The sequence below is a fragment of the Anoplophora glabripennis genome, unplaced genomic scaffold, assembly GCF_000390285.2.
Source record: "Anoplophora glabripennis isolate ALB-LARVAE unplaced genomic scaffold, Agla_2.0 scaffold139, whole genome shotgun sequence".
Taxonomy (NCBI): Eukaryota; Metazoa; Arthropoda; class Insecta; order Coleoptera; family Cerambycidae; genus Anoplophora; species Anoplophora glabripennis.
The window spans coordinates 663,321-679,914 of record NW_019417300.1 but is presented as its reverse complement, the minus strand read 5'-3'; the positions used below and the strand labels follow the sequence as shown (position 1 = coordinate 679,914).

At 32.0% G+C, this 16,594-nt stretch overlaps 2 protein-coding genes across 2 annotated transcripts in view; both read right to left on the bottom strand.

The window, feature by feature from the left end:
* LOC108906365 overlaps positions 1-9,092 on the bottom strand; it is an 11,781-nt gene extending 2,689 nt beyond the window's left edge. Inside the window, exons 1-3 of the mRNA XM_018709598.1 lie at positions 8,907-9,092; positions 2,310-2,450; positions 2,122-2,217 (exon numbers count right to left, since the gene is read on the bottom strand). Coding sequence (XP_018565114.1) covers positions 2,122-2,217; positions 2,310-2,447 — 234 coding nt within the window. The 5' untranslated portion in view covers positions 2,448-2,450; positions 8,907-9,092. The remainder of the gene's footprint in view (positions 1-2,121; positions 2,218-2,309; positions 2,451-8,906) is intronic.
* A 4,060-nt stretch (positions 9,093-13,152) lies between these two features.
* Positions 13,153-16,594, bottom strand: part of LOC108906375 (liprin-alpha-2-like) — a 298,472-nt gene continuing 295,030 nt past the window's right edge. Inside the window, exon 3 of the mRNA XM_018709611.2 lies at positions 13,153-13,337. Within this exon, the coding sequence (XP_018565127.1) occupies positions 13,308-13,337 (30 nt within the window). The 3' untranslated portion in view covers positions 13,153-13,307. The remainder of the gene's footprint in view (positions 13,338-16,594) is intronic.

Sequence of the window (16,594 nt, the reverse complement as noted above, 5' to 3'; positions counted from 1 at the left end):
GCTTTTTGAAAAATTCGAATCCGTCAATTAGGAGAGCTCTGGCGCTTGTTTAAACATTGGTCGAATTTTTGTACTATAATTTTGTATTTTTGTAATATAATGAGTTAATTTCTCATTTGCTTATATTTTAAACAGTAAATAATATTTTAATTATACTTTAATCACAAAAGAAATGATGATTAAATTAATAATTAATTAATTACTAATTTTCGACATATTTTGAAAATAATTGTTGTTTAAACAATTTTAGAATATTTAAATAAATTTGTTTTTGATCCTTCATAAACAGTATATAAGTTTATGCACTTACCTTTGATACAATAAAAAATAAAGTTGATAATTAAAGGAAGTTTAAAGATAAATAATTATCGGACTGTTGAAAGACCAATAATTACACAGACCCACAAAAAAAAACTTGAAAACATCAGAGACTAGACCCACCTATTCTTATGTATTTTGACGCGTTAAAATCGAATCCGGAGTCAAAATTGCTCCATCACCCTCCAGTTTTTTTTTAATTGGGGAATTTTGATGTTTTTCGTTTTTTTTGGGTTGTTTTTTGTGGTTTTAAAAAAAAATTGAAGGGTGATGGAGCAACTTTGACTCCGGATTCGGTTTCAGCGCGTCAAAATACATAAGGATAGGTGGGCTAGTCTCTGGTGTTTTTAACTTTTTTTTTGTGCGTCTGAATTATTAATGATAGATAGGCATTTGAAAATACGCTAATTGTTTTTTTTTAAATAGCAAGACATCGATTTAAAAAAAAATCATCAAAATCGGACCTCTAGAAGCCGATATATTAAAAATTTTTTAAGCGCGTCGCAGAATTTGAACTCGCCAATTGACTTTCGAGCAGGCCGAAATGACCGCGCTCTCTGCTTCCCCCACCACCACCACCAGTACCATTTTCTTGAATTTCTCGCTTGCATAAATAACTTTCAATTTGTTTTAAAGTAGGTTGCCAATGAAGAAAAGTATTGTAATCTTAGACCTGGTAAGTACTGGGAATACCAAAGGTATTTTTCGAAAAATTAGACCAGATATCCCAGTACATTTAGTGTAAATGACGGTTAACTTCGATCGGCTTAACTACGTAACTAATTGACCAACCGATCTGTTTTTTTTTAAAGAAGCGTCTTTCTAATAACTTTTAAAACCAGTTTTAAAAATTTTGAATTGATTGAATATTCACAGTTATTCTAATTGTTTATAAACACAAAAATTCGACCAATGTTTAAACAAGCGTCAGAGCTCTCCTAATTGACGGATTCGAATTTTTCAAAAAGCGTATGAAAGCTCGAGAGCCCTTCTATATGTGATTAAATTTTTCAAGTATCGATGTCCAAAATTTTGAAAATTTGCATTTTTTTTTTTTCAAAATCTGGATTGCAAAATTATTATGCAAAATCTATCTAACCGATTTTGATGAAATTTGGTGTGATGATTCTACATAACATGAACTTTTCTTGAGCCAAGTATGAAGGTCCTACACCCAACTGAAAGACCCCAAAAAAATCCCTAAAAAATAATGTTTTTAACCCAATATTTGGCTATTTTTTCATGACCATGATTCATTCGATTTGTAACTAGTCATATTTTGTAAAATTTAATTACAAACATTTTTTCCTCTTCCATTTTCGCCTAGTCAACTCTTGAAAAGATATACATAATTAAATAGTATAGTAAGAAATACATGACATTTTTCGAATTTTTTTGACATATTGTGCAGCCAAAAGTTAAGCCCACTTTTTTTTTATGTGCATAGAAAAATTTTAATTCCTAGTGCTATTTGAAAGCCAAAAAGCCAAAAATCTCCGTGGATATACGTTTCACCCAAACCAAAACAGATACCGCCTAGTCTATTACCAATTTTTTTTCTAATGAAACTAAAATTAAAATGCATAAAAATGCGTGGCTAATTTTTTAAAAAAAATGTGTTCCGCGCATGATAAAACATTTGTTGGCAATTGTCCAAAATGCAACCTATGCATTGACATGCAAGAGAACTTGGCAAACAAGTTTAAAAATAAGTGAGGTTATTTTAAATTACATCTTGAGATACTGAAATGGGTGTATCTGTTGCAGAGCTGTTTAGCAAAAATAATTCGGACTTATACATACTTGGAGATCCCTGTATTCGACTTCACTTTCTCCTTCGCATGTTGGGGTTTGAGGAGGAGCAACACAGGATCCCCTTTGGGACGAAGTACGAGCATTCTGAAATAAAAGCATACATTTAATAGTGTTTATTGCTATTTTTCAAAAGAAATATAGTTATTCCTTTTTTTACATTTTATTAGTTAACATACTTGGAATGGCACCAAAAGATCCTCAGTTTCATTTACTTCTTCAAAGAAAGATGTAGATGATATTGTTCCACGCCTGATTTGCCAATGACGTTGCATAGCATCAAGTTTTGCTTCTTCTTCTAAGTTTTGGGTATACATTTTCTGTAACAAAATAAATGAATGTTTAACACACCTTTATTATTTGGTGAAAAAAATATGAAATAAAATTGATATACTATAATTTTTTTTTCATTCATTAGTTGTGAAACTGTTTTTTGTGAAGCGGTAAAGACAAAAATAACTATGTTGTAGTGTAGGACATCTTATCTGAAGGGGAAATGTTTTAAGAATAATAAAAATTAATTATGTATACAGGGTGTATTTATATGAAAAGGCACAAATGCCACCAGATAATATTAGTCAAATAATCAGTCAGACTACTTAGAAATTTGGCGTGAAACACAACATATATAAAATTTCAGTTCAATATGTGTCTTCAGTAACAGGCTTATTATCATATTTTTACCTCAATATTTATCTAGTTGCATTTGTGCTCCCTATAAAATTAAATCAATAATTTTTAATTGGAGTTTAAAGATCAATGAAATAGAATATTTCTGACTTTTAAATTTTCATTTTACCGTTTACACTTTAATATGAAAATGAATTATTTGTATAAGTGATGCTTTTTCACATGTCGATTTGGAACATTAACTTGATTTTGTAAAAAACCTGCAGGATTACGCAAAATCTGTACGAAATATACCGAAATTGATCGATTTATTCTTGACCTTCATAATTTTAAATGCAATCCACGAAATAATAAATGAAAGTCGAACAAATAAAAAATACTGAACTGGGGAATATCCATTACATCAGTGCACGATATTTAATTTTTTTCATTTTTATAGAAAAAATAATATTAAGCAATCGAGACAACCAGTCTTATCATTAATTGCTAATATTTGCAGATGTCCTACATTGCATATCCTTGAACACTGATTACTGCTCATTGTTTTAAAATAAATGAGGCCAGTGGTCATTCGAGACAACTTATTTTTACTTATTTTCGATTGTGCACAGTTTCAAAATATTAGTGAATGTAAAACTGTTAGTATATTTTTTAACTCTTGTCTCTATCTACCTATACTATATAGACGATATGCTACTAAAATTATTTCATAAATGAAAAATCTTGTGGAATAAAAGGAGAAAATTGATCAATTCCAAAAGATTTAATAAAATGTTCAAGACTACATAAATCAAATACGTTGTCACCTGTTCATTTACTTGCAGTAAATGTGCAACTTTCAAGGAAAATGTATTTAAGTCTACAGTGACATTTAGGATTTGCACTATTAACCTGAAATTATTCAAGTTATCAAATTAACATTGTGGATTACTGACTACTAAAACGGATATATTGGGTGTCTCAAAATTCACGTAAGATTTGGATTACAGCCATTTTCGTACAAAATATAGTCGGAATAGTGACTTAATTTCATCAACTGTGAAGGGATTTTTTGAAAAATTCAGGAAAACTGGATCAATTACTAATTTTAAACACTGGCCGTCCTTACAGCATATATTCTCATAAGATTTACGTCTTCATGCTTACAAAGTTCAATTGACTCAAGAACTGACGCCTACTGATCACGCAGAGCGAAGAGAGTTTGTTGAGTAAATTATGAAACAAGAGGATGCTGATTTTTAGAACAAAATCATGTTCACCGATGCTTCGTTAATCGACAAAATTATCGCATTTAAGGTTCAGAAAATCCACGAGTGATTGTTGGGAAACAAATGCATACGCAACGTGTCATTATTTGTTGTGGATTTTGGGCTGGAGGCTTCATCAGATCATTCTTCTACAAATGCGGATGGTCAGGCAATAGCAGTTAATGGTGCTCGCTATTGCGACATGATAATCCAATTTTTTATGCCTAAATTGCAAGATATGGATGTAGACAACTTGTGGTTTCAACATGACGGTGCCACATGCCATACAGTCCGAGAAACAATTCAATTACTGCATGAGTTATTTCCTGGTCGTGCCATTTCCCGTTTTGGTGATCAGTACTGCCACCCAGATCACACGATTTAGCCCCGTTGGACTTTTTCTTTGGATTTTTTTTTAAATCGAAGGTTTATGCCAACAAGCCCACGATCACTAACGCATTGAAGGAGTAAATTGTGCATTGTATCAACGAAATTCGGCCGAATTTATGCAAAAGGGTCACGGGAAATTTTGACAAGAGTGTGTATGTGCATTTACATTTACAATTTTTAATTAAAAACCTGTATTGTATGAATTTTAGGACACTATATGTTCAAATATCATAACATTTGGACATGAAACCTCGGTGTTTCTTGATAATAAATGTTGGTTTTCACTTAATTACCTCACAAGCCAGTAATCGATCTACTAAACAAGAAAAAATTCCTATAATTTATATTCAAAGTCAGAAAAAATTGTTACTACCGCAACTAAGTTAAAAATCAATAAAATACTTATATGCAAATGCATAGAAAAGTTGTCATTTCCCTATTATCTAAATACCTTATTATCCGTTTAAGGAACTGTTAAATAAAATGATTCATGTAGTCATTTGAAAAAAAAATGATATTCATCTGATTCTGTAAAATACGTAGATTAATAATAAAATGGTAACAAAGTTCAATTCGTATTTACTCTGTTCAAAGTCCACTGCAAGGAAATTACAGTGTCTAGATAACGAATCCAAGTTTCATTTTAAAATTAATAAAACAAGTCATAAGGTACAATAAATATGTTGCCAAAAATAAACCTGGGTTCTATTTTTAGCTCAACATTACGTTTCGTTTATTTACAAAGATGAGAGGTCAATGTAATATCACTTAATACGGCTTTAGCAGACTGTTCATAATACAAATAGATTTTTTTATTCCTGCGGTTTTGTTTCGATGTAAGAAATGTCTGTGTTTATATATCAACCGCGCCATTATTCCATGGCTACAAATTGGCCTCAATGATTTGGGATCGAGGGGGATTATCCCTCTTTATCCTGTATATATCGACCATTCATCATATGCGTAAACATTGTATAGTATTTAATAATTACAAACTTTTTCCGATCCCCAATGTTTTCGCTACCTAAATGTTTTGTAATCAATAGGTAGGTACATACAAAGGACATAATTTATTTGTACTGGATAATTCTAGAATTTTCACGGTTCACGGCGATAAGACGATATAAATGATATTTTTTATCACTGGTAAATATGCGGAAAGCATTTTATAGCACACCCTACGATCAATATTTAGTCTGCTAAATAGCTTATCTTTGTTTATTTACGTGAATAAGGTGACTAAAATTTTTCACGTACTTATCAACTCCTGTTTCGATACGTTTCTGTTATTAAACTATATTTTATAATATCTTAGTAATCCTTGTGGACTCTTCCGTTTTAGGTCCCAGGTTTGGGATTTTCATTATTTTTCTAGATATTTATTTTTTTTATCTCTTTGTCATTGTTTAAAAAACATTTTGATTGCTGCCGACCAATTGCCGATATACAGTTACATTTTACGCTTTTGCTAAATTTGCAGCTAAGATAATATAAACATTTTTTTATTTTATTAGGTCAACGCACGTTTGATTCAGCAGCAACTTTAGCCAAAAAAATTAAGTTTAATTAGACTAGAGTAGGTCAAATATACGGCAATATAACTTTTTGAAGGTCTTACTTTTCAAAGGAAGCTATACACTTGCAGTACCTATAGCCCATTCGCTTTGTGACACCCTGTATAGTTGCAACAGTTTTTATCTCGATCAGTTAGACAGATGAAAATAAATTCACTCAACAGTTTCAAGATGTGTTTATGTTGTACGACGAACAAATATTTTTTTAAATAACTGAATCGGTTTGAGTGATGAGAGACATCTTTATATATTTTTTATTTGAGTGCGATTTGTTATAAGAGTACCAATCTAAGAAGATGACACAAGGGGGTGTCATTTTTTTGAGATTGCCATCCTTTTACCACCCTGAAACATTTTTTACGTATATCTGCGGCATTTTTAAATGCGCGAATTTTCTTTTATTCATATAGATATACGTATAAGTATAAAAATAAGAAAGAGGGTGTAAATGAACATATTTCTTAAAATGGTAGAGGGGCAGAATATAAATTAAATTTTTGAGACGATTTTTAAGCAGACCCATTTTTTTTTCTCATTTTTATGTATAGAATACTCCAAATGTAAAATCGAACTTCTTGATCATTCTGTATTTCAGTCCAATCAGTTCGAAAGATGTAGAATTCGAAAACCATATTAAAATTTCACAAGAGACAAACAAATCTGTAAAAACGTTAATTGGTGATCAAGGGGTGGTGGGTATCTCAAAAAGTAGCACCCTGTGCCATTTCTACTCTACAGTCAAATATACAGGGTGATCAATTAACAACGTGCTTTATCCGAAAGTTGATAGTTTATTCGTAAATACAGGGTGTTGAAAGTTACAATTTTAAATCGGTTTTTTTTGCGATTATTCTGAAAATATGTAGACTAGGAACTTGAAAATTAGTGAAACTATATTTTTTTAAGCAACGAATAAGATGTGTGTTGCAATTTTAACGTTGCTCATAGAGGGCGCCACTTACGACCAATTTTACCGATAATTTAGTTAATAACTTTTTACCCCGTATGTCTAACATGAAACTTGATTCAAAACCTGAAAGAGCAATTATTTTTTCATTAATTATGTACTCTTGTTTCATTTCGGTATCTTCATCCGTTTTCGAGAAAAATCGATTTAACGAACACTATGTTCTGATAATACGAGAAATTAAAAGCGAAACAAACCAAGTGTTTCTTCATGTTATTACAACAATTAACAACAAAACAAATGAAATACGTAATAATGATTTAAAGTAATTGTTTGGAGAATCCACTGTTGACACTGATACATTTTACACAACTTTTTCTGAGAGATCTCGAGTTTGAAACAACATATTGGGATTGCGTCAGACTTCATTCAAAGTTGTTCAGTTCAGAGCGTCAGAGTTGTATTCTTTGCCACAACTCTCCACGCGACTCAATAGATTCTTTGTAAACTATATCTTTCATTCGAGACCAAATATAAAAATCAAGAGGATTGAAGTCTTGAATATTCGCAAAAAAGCGATTTAAAATGTTAACTTTCAACACCCTGTATTTCCGAAACTATCAACTTTCGGATAAGGCATGTTTGCGCCAATGGTCACCATTTCACGTATAGTATCTTCAGCTTTCGATTTTCCCATTGTTAATGAATCACCCTGTATAAAGATGTATACTAACCAAACAGTCTGGTTTAAACAGTTTTAAAGTTAATTGAATAAATATTTTTTTTCTTGGTATAATTTGATCACCCGCTATCTTGGAAACGGAATTTTCAGCATACGTTCATATAAAGAAATCAAATCATTTTAACTCTTTCTACCTGGTACCGAAGCTATCAAGATAAAACTGTTTCACCCTGTATTTAGGGTGTTTTCGAAGTAATCTAAAGTATTTAAAAAGACAAATTGCTAACAGTCCATTCTAACAAAAAAATGTGGTATACACATATGTCCAAAAATTTACGGTTTTTAAGATATAGGGAGCGGAAATATTTTATTTTAGGAAATATGCGGTAAATAATACACGATCTGTTTTTAATGATGTTCAAAATTGAAACCATATATCAGCATGAAATGTGAAGGTATTAAAAAAACAAATAAATAAAAGATTAAGGATAGCTAACTAAAACTTCAGTAAAACAATTTTAGATAAAAAAAAATCTGATGAGGTACTGAAATCATGTTTAAATACTGCTAACTATAATTTTACGCTAAAGCAAAATGGCTGGAATATCTCTGAAGACGTAAAATGGCTGAACTTCCACCGAAGACAGGAAATCGATAAATACCTATTGAGAATGTTAAAACAGTCAGATTCTTAGAGGAGGTGGTGTACTATTTTAAGAATCCAATATATTCTATTTTAAGAACACTAAATCAAAGATATACAAATGTTTATCTCTGCGGTTTTATGCATCTAAGAGTGTTTATACCCTTTTCTTACACTCTGCTTCATCGAAAACTCATTCATTATTAATTATGGTTAAAACAAGTATTATCTTGAAAATATTTTTCATTTTTTGATTAGTTTTTTTACAAATATTCTGATAAGCTGTAAATTATACAGCAGGTTCATGAAAATAATAAAAAATATACCCAGAAATCATCTATTTTCAAATACACAATGAAGATGGATCATGGATCTACCTGCATCTTAACAAAAGAGTCTACCTGGCCTTTCTTAGAACGGATAGTATGCACTTCCGTTCCTAGAAAAGAACATTCGAGAACATAATGTGTGAACTGAAAGAGGGTACAGTTACTAAGGCAAGAGTTTGTCAACTGGGCCATCTGTGGCTAAGAACCACGCACCGTCAGTTCAATCAATAACGAGAAGAAAGCGTTTCGGTGCTCGTTATTGGCTTTTACATAAGCGACCTACATATACAGGTACAATAAAGTTACAATTGACAATGAAATAAATAATCATTTATTAATTACTAAGCTTAATGATATAGAAATATTTTCCTTACCACAAGCTGAGGTTGCACTGGAAGATATAAAACAACTGTCGTTAAAATAATAATTGAAGATAATCACACAAGTCAATGCCTAGAGCCTAGACTGCTGAACACTTGAAGTCGCTGCTGAATACGCGTCCGCTCTGCAATAACTGCCAGACAGAAATACTACTCGGTAGTGATGGGAGATCTCGAGTGAAAAATCGAGTGGTACTCGATTATTGAGACCACTCGAGATATCTCGAGATGTTCATTTGCACCACTCGAGTGATTATTACATTGCGGCTGCGCAATCCTGAGCTCTTTTCTTTTATTCATGATTTCAGAATAATAACGCGTTGCGATTCGAAATCTATCAACCTGATTGGTTTCCATCGGATCGTAACGCGTTATGATTCCGAAATCAAGAATAAAAGAAAGGGGCGTTCCTTTTTTTATTGGGAATTTACCCGATAAAAGATAATTTGTCAGAAATCGTTTTGACATTTTTGAAAAAATTACGAGTAAATTACTTGTGACGTATTACTCATTGCTGAGCATGTCGCTAATCAAATGGAAAGAAACAATAAAATGATGAAAGAACGAACGAGAAAAGAAAAAAGATAATGAATGTCTATTGCTCCATTTTCGATCAGCTGTTGTTAGTCTTCACAAGACCACAAGACTTGTGATGTGTAAATCTAATTTTAAATTTAGCGTGCAGTTGAAAAGACTAAATTAATAAAAATCCTTGTGTTACTATAACACTATAATTATTTATTGTAAAAAAAATAAAAATCTTTCAAAACGAGTAACAAACAAAATAAAATGTAACTTTATACATGCATATTTCAAAATTCGGGGCTGCTAAAATAACTATTTAGAAAAATTATTTGGTCCAAGTTTTTTGGCAGCAGTCTGTTTCTGCGCATATTTGTCAACTGCCCTGCTTTAGAAAATACTCTTTCGGATGGAACCGACGTAGCAGGTATACAAGAATATTTAACATGTAATTTATATAGTTCAGGCAATGTACTTTTATGTAATTTCCAAAACTCAAGGGGATCGTTTTGTCTTTTTACATGTGGCATTTCTATATATTGCCGTACCAATAAAGTTCCTGTAGTATTAGAAGTCGCTGTACTTTGTACTTGAACAAGTTTATCCTCAAAGTGAGTCCAAAGAGAATCTTGATCATCTTTTGGTGTAGATAATAAAGTTACATCAGGAACATCGCTGTTGTTACTATTATCTATAATGTTTGACACTTCATCTGTAATCCATTTTTGGGTGTTTTTAGCATTTTCCATTAACCCAAAAGCAGTTTTTTTTTAGTCTCGGGTCTATAAAAGTAGTTTTTGCTACTATTTTGTTTGTTTCTAATATCCCCAGTCTTCTACTAATTATTTCAATTAAATTGGATCGCAGGTTAACACCCGTTTCTGTTTGCGGATTCAAATTATTTATTTTATGTTGTAGCCCTCTGACCAATGGGATTATCAATGACATTGTTGGATATTTTTCTCCAGACAATTCTTTTGTCATTGTTTCAAGGGGCTTTAGAATTGTTACACAATCGTCTATTATTTTCCATTCGAGAGCATTTAAAAATTGTGGAGCATGAGGCAGATTGGTGACAGTTACCGATAGTGGACCTTTTATTTTTTGTAATCGGTCCATCATAATAAGGGCCGAATTCCATCGGGTTACGACATCTTGCTTAACTTTTAAAATTGGAAGACCCATACTTATTTGACAATTTTTTAATTTTTCAGATGCAAAAACACTATGTTTGAAATGAGCTACAAGCGATCTACATTTTTTTAATATATTAGAAAGTGGTTCGTTAGCTTTTATGGCATCTTGTACACATAAATTAAGTGTGTGAGCTGTACATGGATGATGGTACTTTTTTAGATGCTCATTAACTGCATTTTTTATGTTAGCTCCATTATCTGAAACGATGGTAACAATTTTGTTTTCAATTTGCCAATCTTGAAATATAGCTAATAAAACGGCAGCAATATTAGCTCCTGTATGCGCTTCTAATATTTCTCTGGTTGCCAAAACGGTTGAAAATAATTTATTGTTATAAATAAAGTGACATGTTACAGTAATATATGCTTTATTGCTGTCTGATGTCCAGATATCTGTTGTGATGGCGACATTTTCAATAGCATTTAACATTGCTATAAGTTTTGTTTTTATGTCTGAATACATTCGCGGCAATAATACGGTTGATAAAGTTTTTCTGCTGGGTAGCGAGTATGATGGATGCAGTTTTCGCGTGAATTCCAGAAATCCCGAATTTTCAACAAGTGAGAGTGGCTGGAAATCGGTAACTATCATTTTTACAACACATTTGTCGATTGCATCTTTTTCCCAATTTGATAGTTCAATATTAACTTTGCTTAGTCGTAACTGTCTCAATTTACTATTAGATTTAATTGCCGTATTAGCAGGAACATTACTTTTTAATTGTCCTCTGTTATTAATAGTTTGTGAAATACCTGATGTACCGGGTGTGGGTTCGACAATAACAGATTGCGAAATACCTGATGTACTTGTTTCTGCAGTTCCGGGTGTCAATTCAACAGTATCTGATTTAGAAGTTTCCAAGTTATTTACATCTGCTTGACGAAACTGCACGGGGTGAATTTTGATCACGTGCTGTCTTAAATTAGTCGTATTCCCATAAAATCCTAATGTTTTCTTACAGTATTTACAAGTCACAGTCTTATTATCTGAAGATTTTTTAAAAAATTTCCAAACAACTGAAATTTTTCCCGTTTTGGTGATATATTTTCCCGTAGTCTGAAATATAATTATATGTTATTCGTACTTATGATGCATAGGCTTAATATAATAAAAATTATTTACCTCCATCGTGAAATAACAACAGAAACAATAAAAAACGTAGGTAATTTGCAATAAAATATTAAAAATAAAATATAAATATACTATAACAGCGCAGTTCTGATTCATTTGAATTTTTAAATATTGGAGATTGGAGCACTCGAACGTCGTCACGATTCGAGACAGACCTAAAGCGCAGTCGCAGAATCCAAGTGTCCGAGCAGCCCAGCGATCGCAACAGTCAGTAAGCAAAATACTCTAACAGCAGGGACTCAGGGAGCAACGAAATAATATAATATATGACTAATACAGGAGTGAAAGCGTATGTGTGCGGTGATGACATCAAAATTACCACCAATATCTCGTATCTAGGCTTGCCAGGTCTCCGGGTTTGGACTTCAAAATTTTCTAAAAACCTTTTTTTTTTTAGAGATCGATTTCCTCATAAACGATTTGACTTCTTCTAAAGACCTTTTTTTTTTTTTTTTGGACATCAATTTCTCCGGGTCTGTCATGAAATAGATCTGGCAACCCCACTCGTATCTCGAGTGATCACTCGATTATTAGAAGTACTCGAGTACCGATAACTCGATTATCAAAAATGGTCGATTATGCCCATCACTACTGAATATTAAAATTCCTTTCGGATGGTCCTATAATTTTAAGGGCAACTTGTGCCGGTGACATATAAGTGGCGCCATCTGTTCGGATTAAAAAATTACTACAAAATTTTTATTTTTCTCTAATATTTTAACGAACATTTGAAATTTTTAGCTCATCTAACTCATACTTTTGATATTTTTAATACTGATTTGCAGTAACTCTAAACTTGCAAGAATGGATGCACTATTTTATTTTAAATAAAATGGACGCCTACGCCCCCTTTAGCAAACGAGTTACTAAATATTAAAATTTCTCTCGGACGGTCCTATGATTTTAAGGACAATTTGTGCCGGTGACATATAAGTGGCGCCATCTGTTTGGTTAAAAATTTACTATACATTTTTAATTTTTACTGAAATTTTAGCGAACATTTGAAATTTTTAGCTTGTCAAATCCATACTTTTGACATTTTTATACTGATTTGCAGTAACTCTAAACTTGCACTGAAGAATGATGCACTATTTTATTATAAATAAAATGGACGCCTACTCTCCCTTTAACAAAAGAGTTACTAAATATTAAAATTTCTCTTGGATGATCCTATGATTTTAAGGACAACTTGTGCCGGTAACGTATAAGTGGCGCCATCTGTTTGGTTTGAAATTCTTAACTTGTTTAACCCACAATTTTGATATTTTTATCCGGATTTGCATCAACTTTAAAGAACTGAAGAATGATAACTCTCATGAAAGGAATAGAAATAAAGCGTGCATAATACACTTTTAAAAAATTTTATTAATCATCAACGTAGCACAATTAATAAGAGTTTCCATTATTGTCTAACAAGATTCATATTGAATAATATTGATAAATTAAGACTTCATTATTGTATTAACTATTAGTATCTTCAAGCGCACTTTTTAAGTTGTCTCTCGAACAGACTGGATCTTGAAGAAGGCCCATCTCGACGTCTTACTATCCCTCAAAGGAGGCAAGGAGGGGAACCTGCACAGATTAGAGCTAGCTATAAACCGTGTTGAAAACAGACCTGAAAGTTGAACTTCGGTACTATGGAGCGTAGACAAGGAGTGAAGACACTTATGAGCCGCGGGGAGCCTAGTAACGAAGCCTAGTAACGAAGTTGCGCTTACAACGTCAGACGTTGATAGATAAGCGGAAAGACTTACTTAATATTTATTAAGAAATTAGTAAAAAATAAAAGTTACGTTTGTACAAGGTGTCCCATTTTAATGTACCAGGCCGCATAATTTTTTTTAATTCGATTTTTATAAAAAAATATTTCGAGCAAAAGTTATCTGGTTTCGAGGGGGTCAAATTATGGGGATCTAGAATTTGACCTTGAAGTCAATTATCAAGGTCATTTCAAGATCAACTTTGATATTTAAATGAAAACTCATATTTTTTATTGCAAAAAATACGTAACTTTTCTATGAAACTTTTTTTAATGCTTTATAGTGCGTTATATTTTTACTGTTCCATTTTAATTCTCAGGCTAATATCTCAAGAAATAAGAAGGATGGTGAAAAATATTTCCAACTTCAGGTTTAAGGGTAGATGAAATTACCGTGAAAATTAACCTTAAAGTCAATTATCAAGATAATTTGAAGGTCTACCTATATTTTATTACAGTTTCGTATTCTGCGGGAAAAGATGACGTAACTTTTGTATGAAACATTTTTCTTGAAAGGGTTTCCTGTAATAAAAATATGGGTTTCCATTTAAAAAATCAAGGCTGACCTTGAAATGACTTTGATAATTGACTTTAAGGTTAATTTCAAGGTCACGGTAATTTGATTCTCCCGAAACCTGACAACTTTTGTTCCAAATATATTTTTTTAAATGGGACACCTTGTATAAACATTGCCATTTCTTTCTCATGCTCTACTTACTTACATCAGCACCGCCTTTACGTGACCCATAAAATGCCTCACTTTTTTAATACGGAGTCTTCACTTCTTGAATAAACCCTATATTCGATACAGTAAAAATTGCAGTTATCGTCACAAACTGTGTGCTATTAGGAACAAAAATGCTAGATGGCGACGAGGTAAGTATTATTATACATAGTTGTTACGATATCAATTGGAACCTGTGAATCTTAAAGCACAGGACCGTCTGCACATCTCTTGAAATTTCTTCCTATGCTTTAGCCATGATGTGTCTCGTAATTTATACTCGAATAGTCATTGGGCGAGTCCGGTATTGGTAGACCAGTCCGCCTGATGTGGAATCGACGGCGACGCGCTGGTCGTCAAAGCAAACCTGTATTGGTCCACTAGGTCGTAATTAATTTTTTGCATGGTATTCTATAATTAGTTTGGTGTCAAACGCGGTTCACTTGGCTTTGTCAGTGCCTTGGAGAGCAGTGCTTGGCGTGGTATATTTATTGTTGGTATAATACGTATTATTAATTATTAGTTAATATTATTATTTGTTCTTATCGTAACCAGTAAAGGGTAATAGTTATTAAAATAAATATTATGTCTATTTAATAATTTTGCAAGGCTTTCTGAAGACCCTTTGAAACGGAGGATAACAAAATAACGAACCGGTCTTTGTCTAAAGCGTCGAAACCAACTCAAGAGTTTAAAAACAAAGATTTACACGTACAAAGTCAACGTATTATTTTAAATATATATGCATGTTTGAAAAGAGAAAACAGTGAACAATGTGATAAAGAAATTAGGAAACGGATTAGCGAATTAACTAAGATATCAAAAACAACAATTTATAGGGTAATTAAAGAAGGAGACGTTATTAATCATGGTACAAAGAGGAAACGGAAACATACAAAATTAAAGAATATTGACGATTTTACCAAAGATGTAATACGGCGCACAATTTATAATATGTATAAAGAAATAAGGTTCCTACTTTAGACATTATTCGAGATAAATTAAGCGATTATCCTGATTATAATTATAAATCTTTAGATACTTTACGACATGTTTTATTACAATGCAGTTTTAAGAGTCCGTTCTCTCTACACTGCTAAGGTATCGCTGCGGGGTCGGGTGCACGGGCGTTACAGCTGGAGGCGGAGACTATCGCTCTCCCACTAGGATGATTTTACAGTGGACGTATTTAGATTGATTTAAACGAGCCACTAACGTTACAATTTTTACTTCAATAATTGTGTCAATTTAGAATTAATACAATTATTGTACTGCAATTGTACAAATAAATTTCATCGCAATACAAAATTGAATAACCGACATCCTGCGGAACCCAATTTAACGCTCCTTCTCTTTTTTGGTTTTATGAAAAAAAAGTTATTCTTGATGAAGAGTTCTTGGCCAAAACCCAAAATGAAATAATCAGATTTCAATTTTTTGCAGTAGTATACGAGGTTTGTCGAAAAATGTAAATTTTGCTCACGAGTAAAGTACCTTTATTTTTTAAAATATCGACAATCGTTATTAAAAGTAGATCCAAATAGAAAACTACGGTCAGATATTCAATATTATCCATTTAACAATAAAAAAACAGATTTTGTTATTTTTACAAACTCTTCTCCGTATTAGCATTGATAATTTACGTCTTGAGATAGACATTAAATCTAACAGGTAAGGTAATCGGATTTTTGTAATTTTTGATATTTATGGTACGTGTAGTTTGGACCTTGAATAAGAATTTTTCGAAGTAGTTCGACGCAACGTTCATAAATTACGGAGATAATCGATTTTAAAGTTTTACCTGACAGCTAAATCCACTAGATGTGACACATTCTTCAACTAGTCCAGACGATATCTGTTTCAAAACGCCATATTTGGGTGAATCGTGTATCCACGGAGATTTTTGGCTTTTTGGCTTTCAAATATCACTAGAAATGAAAATTTTTCTATGCGCATTAAAAAAAACGTGGACTTAACTTTTGACGGCACAATATGTTAAAAAAATTGGAAAAATGTCATATTTTTCTTCCTATTTAATTATGTATCTTTTCAAGAGTTGATTTTAGGCGAAAATGGAAGAGGAAAAAAATGTTTGTATATATATTTTTTACAATACATGACTGGTTACAAATCGAATGAATCATGATTATTATGGTAAAAATCGAAAAAATCACAAAAATGGGGTTAAAAAACAATACTTTTTAGGGAATTTTTTTGGTGTATTTAAATTGGGTGTAGGACCTTTATACTTGGCTCAAGAAAACTTCATGTTATGTAGAATCATCACACCAAATTTCATCAAAATCGGTTCGATAGATTTTGCATAATAATTTTGCAATCCAGATT